At 38.5% G+C, this 23,615-nt stretch overlaps 1 protein-coding gene across 2 annotated transcripts; it reads right to left on the bottom strand.

Moving 5' to 3' along the window:
* Window positions 1–1,223: 1,223 nt before the first annotated feature.
* On the bottom strand, window positions 1,224–23,509 carry RB195_012624 (uncharacterized protein; the record flags this gene model as incomplete). 2 transcript variants are annotated; one of them, XM_064202084.1, is made up of 30 exons in its annotated part: window positions 1,224–1,285; window positions 1,361–1,365; window positions 1,399–1,424; window positions 1,717–1,968; window positions 2,204–2,326; window positions 2,422–2,600; window positions 2,693–2,830; window positions 3,884–4,065; window positions 4,169–4,295; window positions 4,354–4,499; window positions 5,952–6,037; window positions 6,119–6,257; window positions 6,322–6,441; window positions 6,504–6,693; window positions 6,753–6,999; window positions 7,769–8,115; window positions 8,421–8,595; window positions 8,659–8,703; window positions 9,335–9,415; window positions 10,452–10,569; window positions 10,627–10,826; window positions 10,885–11,026; window positions 11,092–11,222; window positions 11,365–11,463; window positions 12,529–12,681; window positions 13,383–13,541; window positions 13,723–13,857; window positions 17,075–17,197; window positions 17,263–17,333; window positions 19,514–19,550. In XM_064202084.1, 30 exons carry the CDS (start codon window positions 19,548–19,550, stop codon window positions 1,224–1,226), a joined length of 4,038 nt encoding a protein of 1,345 aa, XP_064057965.1. The 2 variants fall into 2 exon arrangements, with proteins under 2 accessions (XP_064057965.1, XP_064057964.1); XM_064202083.1 differs by lacking the exons at window positions 1,224–1,285; window positions 1,361–1,365; window positions 19,514–19,550 and adding an exon at window positions 23,449–23,509 and having other exon boundaries at window positions 1,395–1,424.
* Between the last annotated feature and the right edge of the window lie 106 nt (window positions 23,510–23,615).

Here is a 23,615-nt window from a genome sequence, read left to right as displayed (position 1 = left end):
TTACCTCCTCAGAAAAGCGTTCGGCCTCCACTTCTTTGTTTTTTTTTCTATGCAGCATGTTTTATCCCCTGTACCACACGTTTACTTCATTCATGTTTGTTTCATTTTCGTGTGTCTCAGTGTTCCTGAATCCATTCTTTTTTGTTTCTGCTTTTTCACTCCTTCTTTCTTTTTTTCACTCTATCTTTACTTCGCAGCATGTAATTGAGTTGCTTATTTTGCTCCTACTTAGAGAATCCGTACTGCATGATAATCGGCACTCATGTCATGTTAATATATGACAAGAACATTGAAGCTAAAAGAACACAATTCGCATAGAAAAAGTAGTGGACGTTTCTCAAATGAAAGTAAAGACTTCTTCAGTATCTCTTTCTAGTTGGGGAAGATACTTTTTCTACAAAACATCTTGGATTATACTGCTCCAGCATTGGTACAAAATATTGAAAAAAGTACGAAAGAAAGGCAGTGCGGTCCATAACAAAACTAGACAGGGTTTTCAGACTTTACTTACAAACTAGACAGGGTTTTCAGACTTTACTTACAGTCTCAACTCGTAAATATTTTCAATCGACTTTGTTTTAGTGTCTTTAGATTCCCTTTCAAGATCTTTCCTTGGAAGAGCAAGCTAAACAGATCATTTAAGCAGGAAGTAAATTCACACCTTTAAAAAATCAAAACCGAATCTATATTCTCTGAAATTCGTAATAAATCGAGCGGCTATTGACATTACCAAGCCAGCCACAAGTCTTTTCGAACAACAACAGTTTGGTAGCCTTGTACACATCTCCAATTTTTGAGGCTGATTTCAAATATAAGCTTCAATTATTTGCTTCTGCAGTTTCGTGCTACAGTTCATGTCGCAATTTCTTGTGATCCTAGCCTTATTTCTTTACGTTTGCCGCGAACTGCAACAATTAGAAGAAGTAAACCATTATGAATTTCTTTAACTGTATTGATATTCCCCCTGTTTGGAATAAAACAAGTGGGTTGATGAAAAATTTTAATTCCTATCTGCTTGTAACTATCGTGATGTTTCTTTCAAATCGTATTCGAAAATATACAGTACACAGCTTAACACGACACTTTTGCACGATCGAAATGGGGAAAGCTTAGCATCGACTGTACAGTTCTAAACATTTCCTCTAAGTATTAGATACAAATCGTTTGCAAAAGTTGTAAGTTTCGAAGAAAGTAGTTATTTGTTCAGCAGAAAGAAGACTCGTTCATTCGATATGGCTCGTACAGTGCACATTAAGCGGGATTGAACACAGTAATGACGACAAATCTGAAAGTGATACCATAGAAAACAAATAATCCGTTTTTTTTTCAGAAACCATTGCTGTTGCGAAAAATTCCTCACCAGTGCTTATAAAAAAGGCTCCCCTTGGCAGGTATCACATGTCAATCGAGTGAGTGATATGTGTCTGAAATATGCGTTTGAAATATTTCGCACGTGCGTACGCAGCTATAGTTGGGTCAAAACGACATGAAGCACGGACCGTTGCGTAAGCGGCCGCGCTCGGAAGCGGTGCGGTGGAGACAGCGTTTGGAATCGTGGTGAGAGCATGGCGAACTGCAGAGGTGGTTGGCGACGGCGAGGATCCTTACACGATCCCAACCGCTACACTCTCCGCTTCGAGCGCAGCCGCTTGCGCAGATGTCCGTGCTTCATGTCGTTTTGACCCGACTATATTGAGTAGTTCCGTGAAAGCATACATTGTTTTTTAACTGCTCCAGCTTAAGAACGGCCGAGGAATGAGCGTCACCGAATTGGTTAGATGCTACCACAGTGTACGTTCCACAGTGTTGATCAGTGACGGCAACGATCTGAAGACTTGCTGTACCATTCGTTCCTTGGTGACAATTGTATCTCGAGTCATTGTGTATGGCTCGGCCATTCAGCAGCCAGCAGAGGACCGGTGGTGGATCTCCGCATACTCGACAACTCAGAGATGCGGATTGACCGATCTGGAACATGACTCGTAGTTGGATAGCGCGTTTCATGAAGCAACTATCTAAAATCCCATTAGATTGGTGAATAAATAATGACTTTTCAAGATTAAATTCGCTCACAGAAAAAAAATAGTTTAGCTTTATTTAAGGAGATACTTGAAAGGGCATTTTCTGCTCTAAAGGAGAGTGTTTTTGATTTTCTATGCTGATTTAGTTTTTAGATAGAGTTAATTTTTAGATCAATAAATACCTTCTCAATAGTGATATCTTCGAGTTTACGAACAAATACAGGCATATTTGGAACATGTTGAGAGAACTCCTTTTCAACTGTCAATTGTGCGCTTGATTCAACAGCTCCAAGTTTGTTGAAGACCTACAATTTCTTGAGGATAACCATACATTTTTAGAATAACTATTTCCTATGGGATGTTTTTTTGACAGATACTCTGAACTAATAATGGAAGCTACCTTGCAAACATAAGATCCTGCATGATCCTTTTGAGCTCGATATATTTTAAGTAAGGCGACTCTTCCATCAAAGTAAGTTCGAAGTGTTCTGCTTTGTGCGACGAGTTTTCCGTCGTGATACCACTCAACAGTCGGCGTCGGGTTAGCATTAACTTCAAGTTCGAGTAATTCACGACCTCCTGGAATTTCTCTCATTGCAGTAACGGAGGTATTACTTTCGTCCTGCTCCTGCGTATCAGTTAGATGTAAAAGAAAACAAGCACCCTCTCACCTATTGTCACCGTGGCTCCCTCTAGCGGCCGAGTTATAATAGGAGGGCGAAGTTCATTCAACGCATAAGCCGGTGATGGGCTGGCACTTCGACTTGGACACCGTGAAGTTGATGGTGTGCCTCGAAATGGTATTACACCTAAAAGTCATAAAGTCTTAACGGAACCGTATCTGAACATTCCATGGGGACCCACTCGAAAACTACTCATCGAGTACGCATCGAAAAATAAGGAGTAACCAAAAAAAAAAAAAAGAAGCAAGAAGCAACAGTACTACCTCATTCCTGCTGGGAAAATTTGGATTGGAAAAAGATCAAATCGAAATTTTGCTCTGTTGCACGTCTCCCTTTTAAAGGGAGAATGAAGCATATTTGATCTTACATCGTGTTTACGTATTCGCGTTTAAATATTTAATGCTGAGGTGTAAAAATTCAGGATGGGAGACGAATAAATCGCTTACATTACATATTGCATTTATATCCTACACAACATGTTTGGTGTTCAAATGACTATCGACGATGCTTACTGGGAAATTGTGAAAAGAAGTTCCGCAAATTTCGGGAACAATCTGATTAGATGAATTTTGAAAAGAAGCATTGAGCGATCCTAGTCTAGAGACTGATTTCAGTGTATTGGTAGTTTTGCATCAAAAGTGGAACCACCTTCGAAGTGAATAAATATTTGACTTCCTAAGGTGAATATAGGATCTGTACTATAGCGACAGTTTGGAAAAGGTAGGAACACGGAACTCGCAGTGCATGGATTTTTCTGCTTCGTTCACTTTTTTGTGGATACCATTTCTATTAAGTAATTTATAATCCATATATTTGGCTCTTTACTCTCTTTGCTCTCTATATAGTTGTTATCCTCAAGGGTGAAGTTATTTTTTTTTTCGTGGAGTGGTAATCGAACAAACAGACACATCAAACACCACTTCACACAAATTTTAATCTTCAAAACCGAAATGTTACAGTGGGTGCAAGTAGTTGATGCGAGAAGGTGGATCACAGGACGAAAGATAAATTTTATCCGAGAATTAATTCGAGAAGTGCAGAAAGGAAATTCCCGGATGAAATAAATCGTAGGTGCACACATGATGCTAACATTCTCCTCTATTCAATACTTTAAAATATCTTTCCACCCAATTTTTATATTGCTCTATTTCGTGGAAGAACTCAGAAACATTTCCTTACTCGGACCATTCACATGCACATGACTGTGTGTGAAGTCTTTTCCAAGGGGGTTAGCAGCTTCACAGGTATATTCTCCGGAATCTCGAGGTGTAGCTTTCATTATATTCAAACGAGTGATTCCTTTTCGATCGGTGTAGTGCAGCATTCGGTTTTCGAACATCAATTTCAATCCATCTTTGTACCTAAAAAATCACACTAAGTCTAAATCTAACCATACTCACTGAATTAGAACTGGAATTCATTTATACTGGGGTTTCATAAAGGCAACGAAGTGAATGTAGTTACCATGTAATGGTCGGAGTTGGCTTTCCAGTAACGGAACATTCCAGAACTATTTCCTCGTTCTCGAAAACGGATCGATTAGCAAGAAGTTCAATGAACTTCGGAGCAAAATGTTCTTTTTCAGGAGGAGCTTAAGCAACATGCACTGATTATCTGAGCGGAGACGAAAAATACATACATATACTCACGTGTGACTTCCACGATGCTGTGCGATCTTGCCGAGCCGTGGATATTTTCTGCTTCGCATACGTAGGTCCCAGCATCACGGATTGAAGCTTTTGAGAGTGTCAAAGTGCAGACGCCATTTTCGCACTTCACATCTTTACCAATTAGTCTAAACTGAGTGAAGTTTCAATAATTGTTTTCTTTAGTAGAGCCGTACAGTGAGTGAAGTTTGATGCTAAGTTAATTTTGTGTGCGCATTAGATTCACAAACAGTAACATGTGAAAAGTTAAAAATGTGTCATCGTTTAAACAGAAGTACAACAGCTAATGAAACAGTATAATCAAAGAAAACATTGAAATTGACGATGCTGGAATTTTATTGGAATACTATGGAGTTCCGATTGCAGAGTACGAGTATTAGCGTGGCCACATCCAATTCCCCTTAATCGTCCTGAAAAACGGCATGAGAATCGCCTTAGCTCCTACGAGGTACGTTGACCGCGTCACCGTCACACGCCTCGTTAACGACCGACCAGCCGAAAATCAGTGCGATCCTCCTCAGCAGCCTATTCAGGTGAAACAAATGAGTAGGCTGTTGAAGAAATCGGAGCGAATCAGATCGAAGTGCAAAGGTAGAGTGTTCTGATGTACCTCCTAAGAACTAAGGCGCTGCTTTTCAGGACACTTAGGGAGAATTGTTTGTGATCGCGCACATACTCGTAATTCGTAATCCTGAACTCTTAAAGGATAAAGGATAAAGTCTCTGGCGCTAATCATTCCGCTCGGGATACGTCCCCATGTTCACTTCAATTCAGAATCGTTTGAGGTTTACGATCTACCCTGGAGGCCCCTGAGGGATGAAAGACTTGGTGAGCACTAGGGCGGATTCGAACCTCCGATCGATCGTGCAGGAAGCAGAACCTCTGACCGCCACACCATACCCGTAACCCTTTTGTCCTCAACTCTATATTGTTCAATCAAGACAACGACATTGCCAATTTTGTGATATGCTGTCTTTAATGTAATGAAGTTCTATATCTGCCTGTTAGATAGTAGAAAAATAACCATAACTGTACCGAAGGATGCAATAGCTGATGTTTCTTCTCTTCTATTTTCTATCATTAGTAGATAGTATTTATTACATTCCTGGATATCAAATCATTGTTTTTGCCATTGATTTTTCTTATAAGAATTTGATTTATTTCCATTTATTAAGCAACTGGACTTCATGATGGTTAGTGTACTATCGATGATAGTATAACATTTCAAAGTTCTATCATATTGAAAACATTCGCAACAGTTCGCACCCTCACTTTTTGGGATACCGAAAATCCTAAAAATTTCGTGGAGATTTCGTTTTCGTTGGTTGTATAGTCTACAAATTTCACATTCTAAGAAAGATGATGTGATCTCTGTAGTTAACGACCCGTTAAACGTCAAAAACTTTGGTTACGTTCCTAAATTATGTGAGCTTAGAACGTATCTCGCTTTCATAATTTTCCTCCTCTTTGAAAACCTTTATTTCATTTATTTTTCCTTGTTCTTTATTTTTTTTCATCTCAGAGAGGAGCACTCTAAACGTATATGTAAAAGTACTTCCAGCAAACAAGGAACCTCTCACCTCTCACCATCTTTGAACCACGTGATGTTTGGTTGAGGAACGCCTGTTACCACACAAGTGAGAATCATTTCAGCCCCTTCAGGAATCTTAAAAACTACACATTTCTTGACATGAAAAAAAAACCTCCCTAGAAGAATGAGCAACTCCTCAGAGGAAGAATAACTAACTTGTCGAGGATTTGGCAATGGCATGTGAAATTTCGGCGCCTTCAGTCTATCAACTTTCCTTGGATGACCCGTTTTTTGATATCCGATACGGACATGGCACGAGCATTCCGCTTCACCAACAACGTTTTTAGAGACACACCTGTTTCGAATTACTTTTAACTACTTGTTAACTGATGAGGTTCCGTGACGTCAGAGATCTTTACCTGTACTCTCCACTGTCTCTTATGGTACAGCTCATAACGGTCAGGGTATACTCCCGCTTTTCCAAATCAAATTGAATGCGGTGGTGTTTTGAGTGATGGATCTCGACATCATCAAGATACCTGAGAAAAAAAAACTTGCTCAACAAACAAATACATGATAGATGTGTACTGGTACTTCCTACCAAATTATCAGTGGAGCAGGGTTAGCCGTGACTCTAACGGCGAAATTCATCATATCACCTTCCTCGGAACGGATGTCCAAAAGCGGTTGGTCGAAGGATGGGGCCACGAAGTTATCAGGGATTTCGACGGTGAGGTTGCAGGAACTCTCGCAATTTCCATAAGCATTTTTACCAACAGCTCTCCATTCTCCTTCAACGTCAAGGAGGACAATTTTTGCTGATCAGAATCCAAGTGAGGTCCAAGCATACCTTCATCGTCTTTGGTCACACTGAGTATTGTTAGTACAAATCGTCCTTTGTCGTGTTTTTGTAGATACCTGAAGTCGCTTCTTCGGATCAACTCTCCATTGTGATACCATTCGACTTCCGGTTCCGGTAGAGTAGTGTTAGTGACGCAAAGGATTTTCTGCTCACAGATTTTAGCTGTGCAGTCAGCTAAGTGGAGGTGGAAGAAGGGAGGAGCGGATCCGACCGTGCTGCCATCGAGAACGCTACTCTGCAACATTTTGTTGGGTATTATGTGTCGATACTACTTCTAGAACAGACTAACACACTAAATAGTAGAATTTTAAGTCAACATCCATTTTTAAAAAAGAGCCAAGGGTTAAAAAGAGTCCCCGCTAAAGACTCAAAGGCTTTGTTTGGATGCACTCAGCAAGTAGATGTGTGATTTATAGTTGGGTCAAAACGACATGAAGCACGGACCGTTGCGTAAGCAGCCGCGCTCGGAAGCGGTGCGGTGCAGACAACGGTTGGAATCGGGGTGGGACCATAGCGAGCCGCAGAGGTGGTTCAGCCGCAGCGACAACGAGGATTCTTACACGATCCCAACCGCTACGCTCCACCGCTCCGCTTCGAGCGCAGCCGCTTGCGCAAACGTCCGTGCTTCATGTCGTTTTGACCTGACTACACTTGATGATGATGATGAATGAATTATTTAACGACTTTTTCAGTCTACAAGGAAATATTTTCTAACTAAATCTATTCTGATATTAAACTGAAATGTCGAACGGACAAAGCAGGGGAATTTGGGCATTCTTTGCTCTTTTTAGATCTATTAGACAAGGTTTGTAGAAAAAAAAAGGCAAAAAATTTGCGGAAAAACGATATACGAATCAAATCTTTCAAACAATGGAAGAAAGTCTATCTGTTGCAGTTTTTCTTTGCTCTTAATTAGTTTTGAGAAAAAAAACCAATGAATCACTCCTCAACCCAATGTTTACATCAAAAATATGATTTTTCTGAGAAGAAGAGAAAAAGTTTACCTCTGTATTTTTTCTCCTCTCCAATTTAGCAGGTGATGAACCAGCTTTCCTCGTGGCAACAGTTAATGTGGCTTTCGTAGTTATAGATCCAAGATCGTTGGTTGCCCGACAACTGTATCTGCCCTCATCAGATTCCACAATATTCTTCACAGTCAGCTCCGCCAAACCATTTGTGAATCGCGCTTCGTACTTGGCTGATGGAACCAACAACTCCTTATCGTCCTTAAGCCAAGCGATATGCGGCTCTGGGACTCCTCCAATATCACAGGATAGCGTCGCTATCAAATCGTCAAGGTTAGCGACTATATCCTCCAGCTGCTTTTTCACCGATGGAGCACATTCTGTTTCTAAAAACGTTAGGCTATACAATAAAAATGCTCCTAAAGAATTCCATATAAGAAAAATTGAATTACTACGGAGTATTGTTTGGAGAATAAAATAAAAGATGTGTTCGTAAGTATTCTAAAATTTGTGGCTAGTTAGGATTCAATAAGAAGGGAGTGAGCAGAGGACCCGCTGAAACGTTGATACTTCTCAACTATCTTAAAATCGACGCACAAACATGCCTTTTCCGGAAGTATTTTCTTTTATTTTATTCTCAAAAGCGTTAGGATTTCAAAGAGAAGTTGTTGGAGTAAAACAACTATCGCACCGAAACTAATGTTCCTCTCGAATACGCCATCCATCGTGAGTCTTCTAAATATGGCTCCTCTTTTTGCAAGGCGACCAATCGGTAGCAGATCGTCAGACCAACGTTTAAGCGCAAGGAAATTCTTCTTCTGACGAGTTGGCAATGGACCACGACCAGCCGGGAAGGGTTGCGTTTTCTGAAATTGTTTCTTGCCGTAAGACTTTACTGAGAAACTTTGTGGTCCGTAAGTTGTCACCACCTTGATGTATTCGGATAAATCATTGAATGCAGACAGCAAAGGACCCTGAAAATCATCGATGGGTTATTTGTTTGGATTTGTAATGTAATAACCTGTTTAAGAAGAAGATACTGATGTGCGTGTGTGTGTGTGTGTGTGTGTGTTTGCAAAGTTCATAACTTTAATTTTTCTTTGGTTTGAAAAATCCGCTTTTGTCGTATCATTAGTTAGCAGTTACATTTTTTAATTTTTTTCAGTTTTTTTTTTCATGTCCTTCAATGTGCCATTGATGAGCATTGTACATTGTGAGTTTGAGTGAATCGAAATTTCTGGTTAAAGGCATCCCCCACGAATCTGGAGTGGTACGGGTTTCAAGTAGAGTATTCGTATACGGGATCGTAAATTATGGAGAGGAGGGTGATTCCGTCCATTTCTTCCTAATTGCCGTAAAAAACGGCCCGGAAGATATGGCTTCGGGCGTTCCGGCGCGCTATTTTCAAGGTCAAGGAGTTCGATTGGAGCGCGCCAGCCTTGTGCACGCGCCGCTGATGCCGCTGACTGCAGATTCGTGGGCTGATGCTTTTAATGTATACATTCCATATGCTTAACCTCATTGTCCGAAGATATCTTCTTTTTTCGTCTTTGGATCTGTGATTATTTTTGAAACTTTTCAAATCTGTTCCTACATAAAACCCACAGTTATCCAAGGATGGCGAAGTGCCTCCTGCACAGACATACGTCGTCGTTTATCCTTCACCATGAGTCGACAAATAAAGTCCTTGAAATGATACAGTTCAATGCAAATGTGATTTAAAACCAAACGAAATAATCGATAAAATACTTGCACTTCACATGGTATAAGGAAGAATAAAAATTTTGTTCATTCTAAAATAAACTTCTTGGTCCTCACCGTAAGGGTAAGATGTTGTTAATTTTGGCTTATTTTTATTATAATTATTTGTTACTAATATTGTTTACTACTATTATTTTTTTTGATAAAAAGTAAATGGAAAATTAAAACGTAATAACGGTCTTATCTGAGCATTCAAAAAAGAGAAAAAAAAAAGTTTTTGTAATGTATTCGCTCCCTCATGAATGCGTAAGTCAAAACTATAACTTCAAAAACAAAAAGATCATGATAACAAAAAATTGAATGTAAAAGAAACAATGCAACATTTGGAAGAATGTAATAGGAAAATATTTCTTCTAAGTGTACTCACAAAGAACACCCATGTAACCGAATCAAAATTAGACCTTTAATTAAAAAACTCATTTTAGGATTGGGGATTTAATGACTGTCTGTGTCTACATACTGCTGGAATGATGATATCGATTTGAAATATACCATCACTGCCGTTTTTTTTGCCAAAGATCAAAAAACTATCGATTGGAGTAGTATAGCACCTGGTGGCCAGATTTGAATGTTTAAAGGCATCACCCCACGAATCTGAGGTGGTGATACGGATTTCAGGTGGAGTATTCGTATACGGGATCGTAGATTATCGGAGAGGGGGGATGATTCCGTCCATTTCTTCCTAAGTACCGTAAAAAACGGCTCGGAAGATGCGGTGCCGCACAAGGCTGGCGCGGTCCAGTCAAACTCCTTGAAGAAAATAGTGCGCCGGGACGCTCGAAGCCGTATCTTCCGGGCCGTTTTCTACGGCAATTAGGAAGAAATGAGCGGGATTCCATCCGTTTCTGCAACCTAGGATCCTGTATACGAATATTCCACCTGAAATTCGCTCATTTCTTCCTAACTCCAGATTTGTGGGGTGATCCCTTTAGGAATGTGACCTTATCTAATAGTTGCACACCTTTGCCACATCAGAAACGTCATCCCATGACGGATCATCGAAGTCCCAATCAGCAGCCGAAACATTAGCTAGTGTTTCCTCATCCGAGTCTCCGAGGAAAGGTGATAGTCCAGAGAGTCTGAATCAGCGGTAGCATTTCATTAGAAGTAAATAAATAAGAAGACCAACTACTTACAGAACGTAGGTGATCACTCCAAGCGTCCACATGTCTGTGCAAAGACCAACCGGTTGATAGTTAACCACTTCCGGAGCGCAGAATTCTGGTGTTCCAAAAAGTAGCTTAACTGACTTTTTCGGATCCAACTTCCGAGCAAGACCAAAATCAATGATCTTCACATCAGTTGACTTCTTCGACTTGAGCAGGATATTTTCAGGCTGAATTGAAGTCTGTAATGGGATCGAACGGTTTTTGAAAAATATAGTGCAAAAATACCTTCAAATCAAGATGAACGATTTGGTTTTTGTGCATATGCTGGACTCCTAACAATATCTGATGCATATAGTCTCGAACCTCTTCCTCACTCATTAAAGAGTCGTCTTCCATGATTTTCTCGAAAAGCTCGCCTCCGGAGACACTACGGATAAAAATCTAACTTATACTAAATAGGATTTATAATTGGTATGAATTACGAAAACTTACAATTCTTCAATGAGACACATCTCGTTGCCGAGGTCGAACGCTTCGTGCAAATGTAACAGTTTGTCATGATTCAGCTCATTCATCACCAAAATCTCGTGGATCACGTCGTCTCGTTTAACGCCAGGACGTACCTAATAAAGAATTTTTGTGAAAGTTCTGGAATAGACAGAGAAGTCAGACATTACTGCACAAAAAATTAATTGATGTTGGAACAGTTATGCTGAAGTCTTTCTAATCCAGAGATCAGACGACACAAAGCATTTTGGCAATTACCTGTATCATTTTAGCTGCCCATGTTTTCCCGGTAGCCTTCTCGACAGCTCGATGAACGGTCCCATAGGCTCCTTGTCCCAGTTCCTCGCAAATTATGTACTGAAACACAATTTGTTACGTACTTTCTTTCTGGAAAACACCACTTACATGTGTGTGTTCAAATCGAATTAAGTGTACAAAGTGTTGAGGAAGAAAAGTTCAGGAGATTTGCAGGATTTTCGTAGGCAACAGTAGGAAACAGTGATTACATCAGCATAAATTGATGTTGGAACAGTTATGCTAAAGAATGATCAGAATAGAATGAAAATGAAGGAGAAGAGAAAGAAATGATAAGAATAGAATAAAAATGAAGGAGTCAAGGTGAACCTAAGTGAAAACCTCAGATGGCGGAGCAAAAACATTGGAGGCCTCCATTTATTCCGAGTAACCATACCCCACGCGAACAGAGGAACCACTGGGCAACTCTGGCACGGGAGTAATGGAAGAATTACCGGGGCCCGCTCGATCAGATCAATCGATTCGAAGATCAACGGTAGTCAAATTGATCAAGGTGTACCATAGAGCTAATTCTGGTTCCAGAACCAACCCGATGTATTGGTTGATCAATACATTTTAAGAAAGAACAATTCGGATAGTGATCAGAATAGAATAAAAATGAAGGAGGATTCGCTAAAAAGAAGTATTTCTGAGTTCCATAATGTTGCTATCCGAAATGGCAAGGATTCCAACAAAGACAGCCTAATGGGTTTTTCATTAAGGACTGAAATGGATTGAATTTCCATTGGGATCCGAAGTATCAAAATAATCAGATGGGATTCCTTACGATTGAGCGAGCAGTTTTGAACCACCCATGGCGCGCAATATATTGATCAAAGGAAACGGGAACTTTTTTGACCTATAAAAATAAACATGGAATTGAGGACTCATCTTCGGATTTATTATAAAAAGTTAAAAGAATAAGAATGTGGGTACGGAGTTTTTCAAAAAACCCGGTTTCCCTTACACCAGGAAAACGATTTGTTCGCAAATTCAATTTCTTCGGAAAATGACTGAGGCGAGATTTCAGAAGCAGTAGTAGTTCCACCGAGGAACCAACATCATATCCATGGCCCCCAAACGGCTAAAAGCACTACCGCCACTGCCCCGACATTCAAATCCACAAACCTTTGCTTGTAGATCATTTGGTAGATGGTTTATGTCAATAATTTTGTGATCCGAGTGATCGACTTTAGCGTCAAGTTTATCGTAATCGATTGTCTCTGGCTCTTCTTCCTCCATTACTCTTTTCTTCGGTTCCTCCACCGCTCTCGATACATCCTAAAGAAAAAAAAAATAGTCTTAGAAAACTCGTTTATTTAATCATCCTGAAGAAAAGTTCTCCTGGTTTTTTTATGGATTTATTTTTGACGATGCTAAGAGGTTATGCACACCCAACGGGTTTTTTTTTTGTTGTTGACGAAAGCAGACTTGATGAAAAGCATCCCGGGGGGAAAATTTGTTCTCGCGAAGTGAAAGGTATACATTTTATCCCAGAAAAAAAAAAGATAATAGTGTTCTGTAAGTTCTAAAATAGTGAAAAAAGAGAATTGATTGTAAAAACGACGCGTAAAAATTGGGACAATTTCTTTTAGAAGGCTTATTCTATTCCATTCCAGAATACGATGGATTTTGCTTCCAAGAACGAAACATTAGATCAACGGCCAACTTAATTTGCAATGTAGAAATGTAAAGTGTCGTTAGGGTGTAAGCATTTTTATTTATTTATTTATTTATTACGCTCTTTACTACGTGCCCAGAGTAAGAGGCAAGAAATGAATACAAATAAACAATAGAAAATCCAGAAACGAGAAAAGAGTAGAATGAGAATAAGCAGGGATAAGTCACGCGAACAGTAAAGCAGGGACGATTTAGTAATTTCAAAAAGCGCATAAACTCGACAGGGTGGGATTAAGACTCTTTCATTTCTAGGATTTGACAAAATTGGAAATTAAAAAAAAAGATTCCAATCCTGAATTCACCTTGACGTAGATGGGCTCCGATTCCTCCGATGGATCGGATTGTCCGAAAGCGTTGTCAGCTCTTACCCGGAATTTGTACGTTTCTTCTGGCGTCAAATTAAAAACAGTAATGAATGGTTGTTTGGTGGTTTCCTTCTTTATCCATAATTGTTCGGAAACCTACAACAGTTCAACAATACCAACTAATTTCGGTGTATTTCAGGCAAAGAACTATCTATGGCTGAGAATACACCTCATTGAATGTAGCGTCGTGGTAAACAAGACAAACAATTGGCAAAAATACTTCGGTTAGTGGTAGGAATGAAGCAAATATGCATGAAAATCGCTACGAATCACCCACTTTGCACATCTCCACAGTGTAGAAACGTATCGGAGAGCCACCATCCTGCGTTGGAGCCGACCAAAGAAGCCGGACTGAGTCCACGTTCTGATCTTGTACGGATGGCTTCGATGGAGGTCCAGGACGATCTGTTGTCTAAAACACTTCAGTGCGGTGAAGATTGACCTATTTCACTTATCTTTACTACTTCATGATTTTCAGATGTATGTCAATTTTTGTTGAAAAGGAAATTTTTGAATAAAAATAAAAATGAGATGAAATAAATCACACAGTGGATTTTCCAACACTCATTTACAGTTATTCGTCTGTTTCACTTATTGAAATCGTTCTTAGACCGCAAAAATGATAAAATTTGAACATTTCTTAAGGATTTTGCCGGAGAACGTGATTTAATTTAGAAAAATGACAGCGGATATGATTTTATTGAGGAGCTAGAATAGGCGAGATAAGAAAGGTTCCCATGAAAGTTGTATTAAAATTTTCTAATCGTGGAATTGGATTGTTTTTCGAAGTTGGAGTGAATACATACATTTCTTTGTATTGTGTTTTTGCAAAAGTGACATGCTTTTATTCGAAAAAAAAAAACTGGAGATCAACTAAAGAACAACCTAAATAGTTCAGGATTTCCGGAACTTATTTCCGGAACCTTAAACCGGTGGGAAATAGGTGACACTAGTACGAACGAAAAATACGGGCTTCTCAGCACAAAAACAAAAATTCCTACTCAATAAGGTTTGACTACATGTAGAATCTGAATTGATAGTCATTGAGCAATCAAAACATTAAGCAGTAAGCACAAGAGTTCTTCTGACAGAAGTCTTTTTTTTTCAGTATTCCTTTTCCTAGAAATATTGTTTATTACATGCATGTGTTAGAGAAATATACATAGTTACTGGAAAAATTCTGTTACTCCAATGTAAAAGCTGGAAGGCCAGCTTGTTTCCTCTTCGAAAAAAATATATATCTTGGATAAAGAGTATATCTCTTGAAATATATGAAATATCTTTGAAAAATGCCAAAATTGATGTTGTAGATGTTGATTCGGTGTTTGTATCACATTTTTGCTTGGCTCCTCACTAGAAAGAGCTAGAAAAAAGCTCACAAAATAGCGAACATTAACATAACATTAACATTACAATTTGAGTTAGTTTTTACTATAAAAAAATACTCCAGTTTTTTTGGTAGTGATAACTATTGAGATTTTTCTAGCTAGTCCCGTTCCTTTTCTTCCTCTTGTCCCCAAAGAAAAGACTATCGAGGAAGAAAGAATTTTAAAAAATAGCCGTTAAAATAATTGAAACAATAATTTAGTTCGACAAGAGCTAACAATTTGAACAAGTAGCTTAAGTTCCCATTTCTAGAACCTAATCTTACTTTAACCGTCAAATAATCAACTGGACATTGAAGGGGGAGGTTGCAGTTTATTTGAGCACCACATCGTATTTCGCACAAAACTAACCAAATTTCACTATTTTCCGCCTTGAAAAAAACTCAAAAATGCTACTTAAATAAAGGAGATAAAATTAGTAAGGTTAGTAAGCTTACTATGGTACTAACGAGGTTTTTTTTTGTTCACCCTCAGCTCTTAGTTTGATCATTATTTTTCATTTTTATTTTATCACATCACAAAATAATGATCAAGCTAAGAGCTGAGGGTGAACAAAAAAAAAAAGAAAAAAAAAACCTCTTTAGTACCGTAGTGCGCTGACTTAAAAATGTGTTAGTTCTTTTGATGGCGTGTGTGTGTGTATGTGTGATGCAATTGTCACCACTTGGAGGAAACAAGTCGTCTGGTTTAAGTCCCTGGGGAAGTTCCTTCCGAGAGACGCTTACCATGGAATATATCTCCTACCTACACGTTGTCCACGCGAAATTCACGAGTTCTTAAGGTTAAGGCATTGCTGCACTTTTTCTTCTTAAACACCTTATTCTCATACTTCATACATTATATTATACTCTACACCTATTACTCTTATTAAGCATCCCGTATTTCTCCTGAATTATTTAGTATTCATTTTATATTCATTTTATATTTATTCCTCGTATTATTTATTACTATTCCTCGTTAATTATATTATTCATTTTATATTCATTTTATATTTATTCCTCGTATTATTTGTTATTATTCCTCCTATATTATTTAATATGGATTTTATACTTTTGTGATGTTTAATGTCACTAAGTCGTAGAAAATTCCTAACAATTCTGCCATTTTCAAGAGGTAAAAACCAACTGTAGGTGAATGAGAAAAAAAAAATGAAATATTCAAATTGAGATTCAGTTTACTATCGAGATTTATGGAATTATAGGGTGTGAATGGGAAGAAAATTGCCGCCAAGTAAAGTCCACTGATTAAAAGGTTTGCAAAGCAGTCAGCCATCCCCGTCTTTTTATTTTCTTACGATCCATTATTGTATTTTCAATTATTTCACGTTTATTCTGTGAACTCTACGTCAGTGCATAATTCTTTCAACATTTGTAGAATTACATGTTTCAGAATTTGAGGGATCCGCTTAATTTAATTCTTCATTTCTAATTTTTTTATAATCTTTTTTTAATAATCATTTTTGTTAATAATTTTAATATAATCATCATCATATATTTATTATGTCATTTATTTATTTATTATATCATTATATCATTATATTATCATATATTTTGATATAATTTTAATATAATCATTTCGGTCTCGTCAGCTTTTCATCTACTGTAGCACCTCAGCTGAACAGTACTCTCATAAATAAGTCGTTCCCTAGTAGGAGTTTTGAATTCTGCGTACATTAATCCATATCTATATGGATTAATGCTTCTCCACCGTACTATTTCGTTATTCCGCTAAGCGTTCCTTTATTTCTACGACTCAAACGAATAAATGTGCACTATTTTACGAAACTGTTCGACTGTTTCAGTTGACATTGCGATTCATTTGATTGCTTAATTGACAGAGAAATAGCAGAAGAGAACGGAGAATGGTAATCCCTACGGTAAATCTTTTAATTGATTAGTTGACGGCAATTCGTTTCTGTCATTTGTCATTTGTTCATAACTATACTCTTATTCTGAACCAGACGACGACATTCCTAACAAATTTTACTTTTCAGGGATCGAAAACAATGGAACCGTGAGTTTTCTGTACATTTTCTCTAATTCTCTAAAGTAAATTGTGACAGATACATAGGGATTTGCCGGGAAAACAAGTGTCTGAAAGATTAGAGGACATTGTTTGTAGAGGGGATTATAGGAGAAGTGCATATGTATTTACAACCGTAACAATTGCACACTCCCACTTGTTTCCGAAACGAAACATACTGTAGTGCAAATGGAGACAGCAAAGAGATCTGATCTATAATACCTGGATGGAAATCGAAAAATTGTCCTCTCCGCAGCGATTTTTGATCCTCAACTTGTATTCTCCTCTGTCTATCACGCTAATGTTCCTAACGGTGAGCACGGTGTTCAGAGCAGCGCTTTCGACCTTGAAAAGGTGTGCATGCGTTCTGAGAACGACAAAAAATAGCGAACAGCGGAAAATCTACTTACCTTATATTTCTCGGAGCTCGTTATCAACTCCCCGTTATTATTGAACCATTCCACAACTGGGGTAGGACGACCTGAAACGCCAACATAGAGAGCTATAAGAAAGCATCACTCCACCCGTCCTGTTTGCAAAAAAACCTCCTAGTAAAAAAAAACCGTGTTACTGGTCAGCGAACAGAATTCACTACTGCAGAAAGAAAAAATGAAGCCTAAAGGCATCACCCTGAGGTCTCAATCAATCTGAGGTGGTACGGATTTCAGGTGGAGTATTCATATACGGGATAGTAGATTATAGAGAGGGAGGGGAGGGGGTGATTCCGCCCATTTCTTCCTAATTCCCGTAAAAAACGGCACGGAAAAGACGGCGCGTGCACAAGGCTGGCGCGCTCCAATCGAACTCCTTGTGGAAAATAGCGCGCCAGAACGCCCGTAGGGCGGGCCGCTTTTTACGGCAATTAGGAAGAAATGGACGGAATCACCCATCCCTACATAATTTACGATCCCTTATACGAATACTCCACTTGAAAATCCTTACCGCCTCAGATTCGTGGGATGCCTATAGATGACATCCAAGAGTGTACACTCCAAGAAAGCGCATAAGGGGAAGTATGTATGCTTTTCTTTCTAATTCTAAAAGCATTTCTAATGTAACATTGCCCCTTTTTAAAGTAAATTCTAAAGCAGCTAGTTTTTATTCGTTCGAATGTCATCAAACCGCCATGAAAGAAGTGTTTTATAGAAGATTGTTGTAATCTAACCATCCAGACTCTCCAGACGAAGGCGATAACGCCGATACGTTAGCCGCAAAAAAGCTTGTTTACAATTTTGTCAGTTACTTAAATTTGACTATCGACAAGTTGCAATCTCTATGCTAAGATTCAAGGAAAATCGAACTTTCCTTGAATCACTTCTGATTGATGTAATGTTTCTATCCTTACCAGATAGTTATCCAGATAAACCTTAGGTAGCACAATGTAGTTCTCAGAGTAAAACCACCACCCTGACCAGCAAACTCAGCAACGACAAATCCCCGAATCCCCTTCGCTTCCGTTCAGCATACAAAATTGCTGATTTCAATTCGAGGAAGCGCCGAGTCGAAGTTTCGGATGCGACGGGGGGTGGGGCGTGGCTCGGGCAGCAGCGAGTTGGCAGCACGCCATCGTAGCGCTGTTATTCATACCCCCCTCGATTTTAATTGCTTAACCACGCCAGGGAATCGCTTCAGAAGTTCGGTGATATCAGTGTATCTGAATCATCTTTACGTTAACTTCTTAGTTCATACTATTATTGCGCTAAACCGGTGCCAAAATGCCTACTATGTGAGTTTTTTTTTGTCGAATAATAATTTTTTGTTTGTGTTTTTATTGTCTCTGTTTGTTTCGTTCGTTTGAAACTGATCCTTGATTGCCAATCTTCCAGCAGTTTCATAAAGGATAACTTTACCTTAATTTAGAATAGATGTTGAATAGGAAGGTATTTGTAAAATTCACAAATTAGCTACGGACCGATGCACTGAGGTCTGTAGGAGATGTGGGTGCAATGCGTGCGTGTGTGTGTGTGGGTTGCTTGGATACTTTGTAGAATTTTTTCCAAAAAAAAGCATTAGTTTAAGAGAATTCAGAGAGCATTCTTTTAAAAATAAATCGATTTTCGTTCAGAAAATCGAATAGCATCTCCCATATTCCCAGAAACGTACACAGAGATCGTGGTGGAAAACCTGCAAAGTGGTTTGCAGCATGTGAATCCTCGGTAATCCTCAATAAGGGAGAGGACACGAGAAGAAAAAAAGATCAATAGCTCAATTTAGATGTGAACCATAATGATTTATACGTTAACTGGGACCAAATGTCATCTATTTTATTATTTTTAGGGTTCTAACAGATACAATCCATATGTCTTCCTGGCTCTTTCTCCTGCCAACTTTTCCTCCTTCATGCCTGTCTTTCTTTACATAACTGTGGATATAACATTCGGGAACTGGAAGCTAACATCCACAGATCTCTACTTTCTTTACCATTTGCTTATTCTCAGCCTAGGAATCTAATCTTATCTGGTAGATGTAGTTCACAAACTCCAGGAATGAGGTGCAGGAAAGAAATTTGACGTTTGTAGTCGTACTGACTTTACCATTTGGAGATATTCCTTCATATCAACGACTTATTTCTCAAATTTTATGATTTTTTTACGTGAAACATCAAGAAATAGTATGGAATACTCATAAATTCATAACTTTTCATTCTTCATTTTTGCTCACAATCGGCAGGTGTCTGTTGCCTGGATTTAATTGACATTCAAACACATTCAGGGCAGTTCATTGACGTCGAGCATATGGAAGAAAGAGGGGTTAATTGAGTATTGAGTTTAAGCACCAAGAGGCCATCGGAGAATGATGAGGTGCGAATGTGAGGACATGGCGCAGCTCCTAACGCGTAGCTGCAGGTCCCCCATTTCCGTTGTTACACCAAAAATAATGAATGCTCTACGAATAGAACATCATTTATTAGATGCTACATTTTTACAGCGAACAAACTCTTTAAACTACGTCATAGTTTCGCGAGAGAACTCATAAATTTGTTCGGGATTTCACTAATAGGATTCTCGAAGATTTGTGTTCCCATAAAGATGGAGAGACAGACACAGAAATGTGATGAATGACGCGAAAAAGTGGGGACTTTCTGTGCGAGGAAAAATTCCGAAAAATTCGAAGAAATAAGGTAAGAAATAAGAAAGAAATAAAGAAGAAATAAAATAAAAAATAAATAAATAAGTAATAAGAAAACTGAATGTTCACAATATGGGTAGCGAAAATGCGTTGGTGATCTGTGGTTTTTTTTCTTTTGAATTTCTGCTTGGATTTTGTCAAGGATGCCAATTCCCTTTTAAGGTTTTTTAAGGTTGTTGGGACGAATTTATTCCTTAGAAAAAAAAGCACACTGGTTTTTTCATTTCCTTACTGGTACTGAGGCACGACTGTAATCCATAGACCAGAAATGAAATGTGCGATAATATGCGGTTCAAAACATAACGTTCCTAATGGAATTCATATGCACATATGTCACGGTTATGACAAAAAAACTAGCACTCTCGATCTTGGTCATCCTCCATTTGCTGGAAAATCCAAGCATCAGCATGAACAGGCAGCATATTTTCTTCGATTTGGTCGTTTTCATCGATTTTTGGGCCATAGGATTGGCACTGATTTTACACTTTCTTTCCTTAAAGCCAATTCAAATAACGCATAACGCGATGTGTTCCTGACGTTCACATCAAAGAAAACAGTGAAATGTCCAATTGTTCAAATGTTTAAGGATTATTGGGTGCATCCATCTTGCAACATGCATATCCATATCATATCGTATTAGTATATTTATTTATTTATTTATTTATTTATTTATTTATTACGCTCAAAGGCGTGCCCAGAGTAAGAGGCAAGGAATGAATACAAATAAACAATAAAAAATCCAGCAACGAGAAAAGAGGAATGAGTTGGTCATTATATATATCGTGTATAACGCCCAACTCATACATTTCAGCTCCTTAGCCGTAGCCTTACCAAGGAATTACCATAATTTTAGGGTATTCAAGATTTGAGGGTAAATTGCACACTGTTTCAAGACAGCTGGAGAGGAGGTCTTAAACAGTGAACCCACTTGAACAATTCGAGTATCGAAGTGCTTAAAATCATCTTCGATCCGGAAAACTACGGCTTTGTTCACCCATTCATGCTCACATCGACAATAAATACGAATTGCCAGTTTCGAATAATAATATAGCATGTGCGAATCGTCCCATTCCAACTCTTTCGCATTGCATTCTCGAGGGTGGACGTGAATATTTTTCGAGATTATATCACCCTGTCGAACACCCCTCTACCCTGAGTCAATGATGATATTCTTGTAGAATGGCGAAATTAAGATGTTATAAATTAAGGTAATTAATTAATAAATTAAGGTGGTATATCCATAGATGTTCTATAGGATACTTCTTCATGTTGCAAAAAATTAGCCGGGCCGAGTCCAGTGAATGAAAATTGCACTTAGTTCGTCGTAGATTTTGTTTTAGTTAGAAGGTTGCGCTACATTTTCGGAAACTCGAAAAAGTGCGTAGAACACGAAGCGCAAGAGGGATACATACACGCATATGCACTATAGATCTGTTTCGTGCCCATTTCTCTGGATTACGAATGAGAATTGAGCGTGGTCACGTTCATATTCGTGAACTACACCCTTACTTTTCCCTGTTCCTGTTCGTGGTGAGATCCCAAAGTCGCCAATTTCGCCAACACTACTTTTAAAGCTTATTGGTTCGCTTCTTCGCTAAATTTTAAATGGCTCATAGTGGCGAATCCTTGAAGCAACCTTCTTTAACCTTCAATTTCCTTAAAGCAACCTTCTTTAACCTTCAAAATCTAAAATTTTAGATGACTTATGGTGTGAATCCTTAAAGCAACCTTCCTAACTCATATGCATATGAGCACGTTCGTGGAAGTTGATCCATGGTCGGAACGGGACCGGTGAAATACACGGGAGTTCGAAACTGGATTACGTTGAACAATGTAGTGTAGAACGGATTCAATTACAGTATGAAACGTGGAATGATAACTATGGCGTATTCAGTGTTAGTTCAAGAATGAAACCTCCAATGTAAAGATCAAAAATTGTTCTTTTACAGTTTTTTTTCAAAAACAAAAATAGATTGCAATTGAACATTTTCAAATTTAAAAAAAAAATCTTATGTAGAGAAAAAAAAGGCTCCATGCAGTTCAAAGACCTGCTAAAACATCACAATTCCTTTCTTTTTTCTATCTATCTTTATAAATCTCATTTTTTTTCTTAAAAAGCAAAGTAAAATGAAAACTGACCCAAGATCAAGTATATTTCTTCAATCTACAAGCTAATTTCAGATTGCTATAAATTTTTCTCGTCCACTACTTCTTATTACAGTTGCTATGCATCAGAGCAATTAATTGGGCAATGCCGGAGATTACGAATTTTGTAAACAATTTGAATTCCTTGGAAGTTGTTTTGACAGCCTAGCTATTTTAAGCAAGACCCTTTAGAAATAGGAAATTGCTCCAAAAATTATCATCGAGTTCGAGATCGAGCGAAAAATTTCATCTCGAAGTACGATAAGTATTTTTATTTTCACGAAAAGTTCCAAGCCGGGACTATAAAGCACCATCTAGGATAATGGATAAAGCGCCTGGCGTTAATCAATCCGCTTGGGATTCGCCCCCAAGTTCCCTTCAATTCAGAATCGTTTGAGGTTCACGACCGCGTAACTGGCCTATAGAATGACTTGCGGTGGCCAGCCGTTGTGTCAAGTCAGTGTTTTTATCCTTCCAGACAGGTCTCGGGTACCAATTTATCGACCCCGGAGGGATGAAAGGCTTGGTGAGCACTGGGGCGGATTCCAACCTCCGATCGATCGTGCAGGCAGCGGAACCTCTAACCGCTACACTACACCCGCCCAAAAAACACCATAATGTTGTAAAATGGGATGTTTTAAATTAGAGAATCGATTGTCTCGAACTGAGTTACACTTTCAAAACTGAAGACAGCATTAACAGAGAACTTAGGAAACAAAATAGTAAAATGATATTATTTTGAACTCATATTTTCGAATGAAGCTAAGTACAAATATCAAAATCAATAAAGCTGTGAGAGGAAAGTTTTCGTTTTCTTTTTTTTTTGTAAGTTCTCAATTTTCGATTGGGGTACTGCACGAAAGTATTTAAGAAGATAAATTAGCAAGTACACACCCACTCCCTTCCCGCTCGCCACACTTGAAGTGAAAAAGTCGTTTTGTGTTTTTTTTCTCTGAGAGTAAATAAAAGGATTTTTTTCGTGAGCATTTCACGGGTGAGGTTTAGGTTTAAGTGTGAGGGAGAAGGTACCAAGTGGACTTTTCTCTTATGGATTCACTAATGACGAAGGTGAATTACGTCTCATTTAGGCTCTGGTTCGATTTCACTTCTATAGGACACCACATTTAGGCTTCTTGATGAATGAGGATTTTTTATATTTTCCAGAAATATTTAAGATTTATTTTCCAGAAATATTCGTGTAACAGCACGTTCTTTTCGTACATTTCCGGAATATTTTCCTCTGAAAGAAATAACCCTCTCAATCAACGAACAGAGGAAAGCAGTATTCTGCTGAGGGGGGTAGAGCATATCTGATTACGTACGTATACGTGTCACTTCGTATCCGTCAATGTTTGTCTTATATTGGTCAGAAAATAAAGACATGCGCGACAGAATGTGTAGAGCGTGGAATATCAAGGATTCTTAGGAGCAGTTTACATGGGCAGGGCATGACATGGATTTCCGGAGGGTCCCATTCGGTGTGTAAATG

The sequence above is a fragment of the Necator americanus genome, chromosome V (assembly GCF_031761385.1).
Source record: "Necator americanus strain Aroian chromosome V, whole genome shotgun sequence".
Lineage (NCBI taxonomy): Eukaryota > Metazoa > Nematoda > Chromadorea > Rhabditida > Ancylostomatidae > Necator > Necator americanus.
The sequence above is the reverse complement of the archived record's forward strand: the minus strand, read 5'-3'. Positions and strand labels throughout refer to the sequence as shown.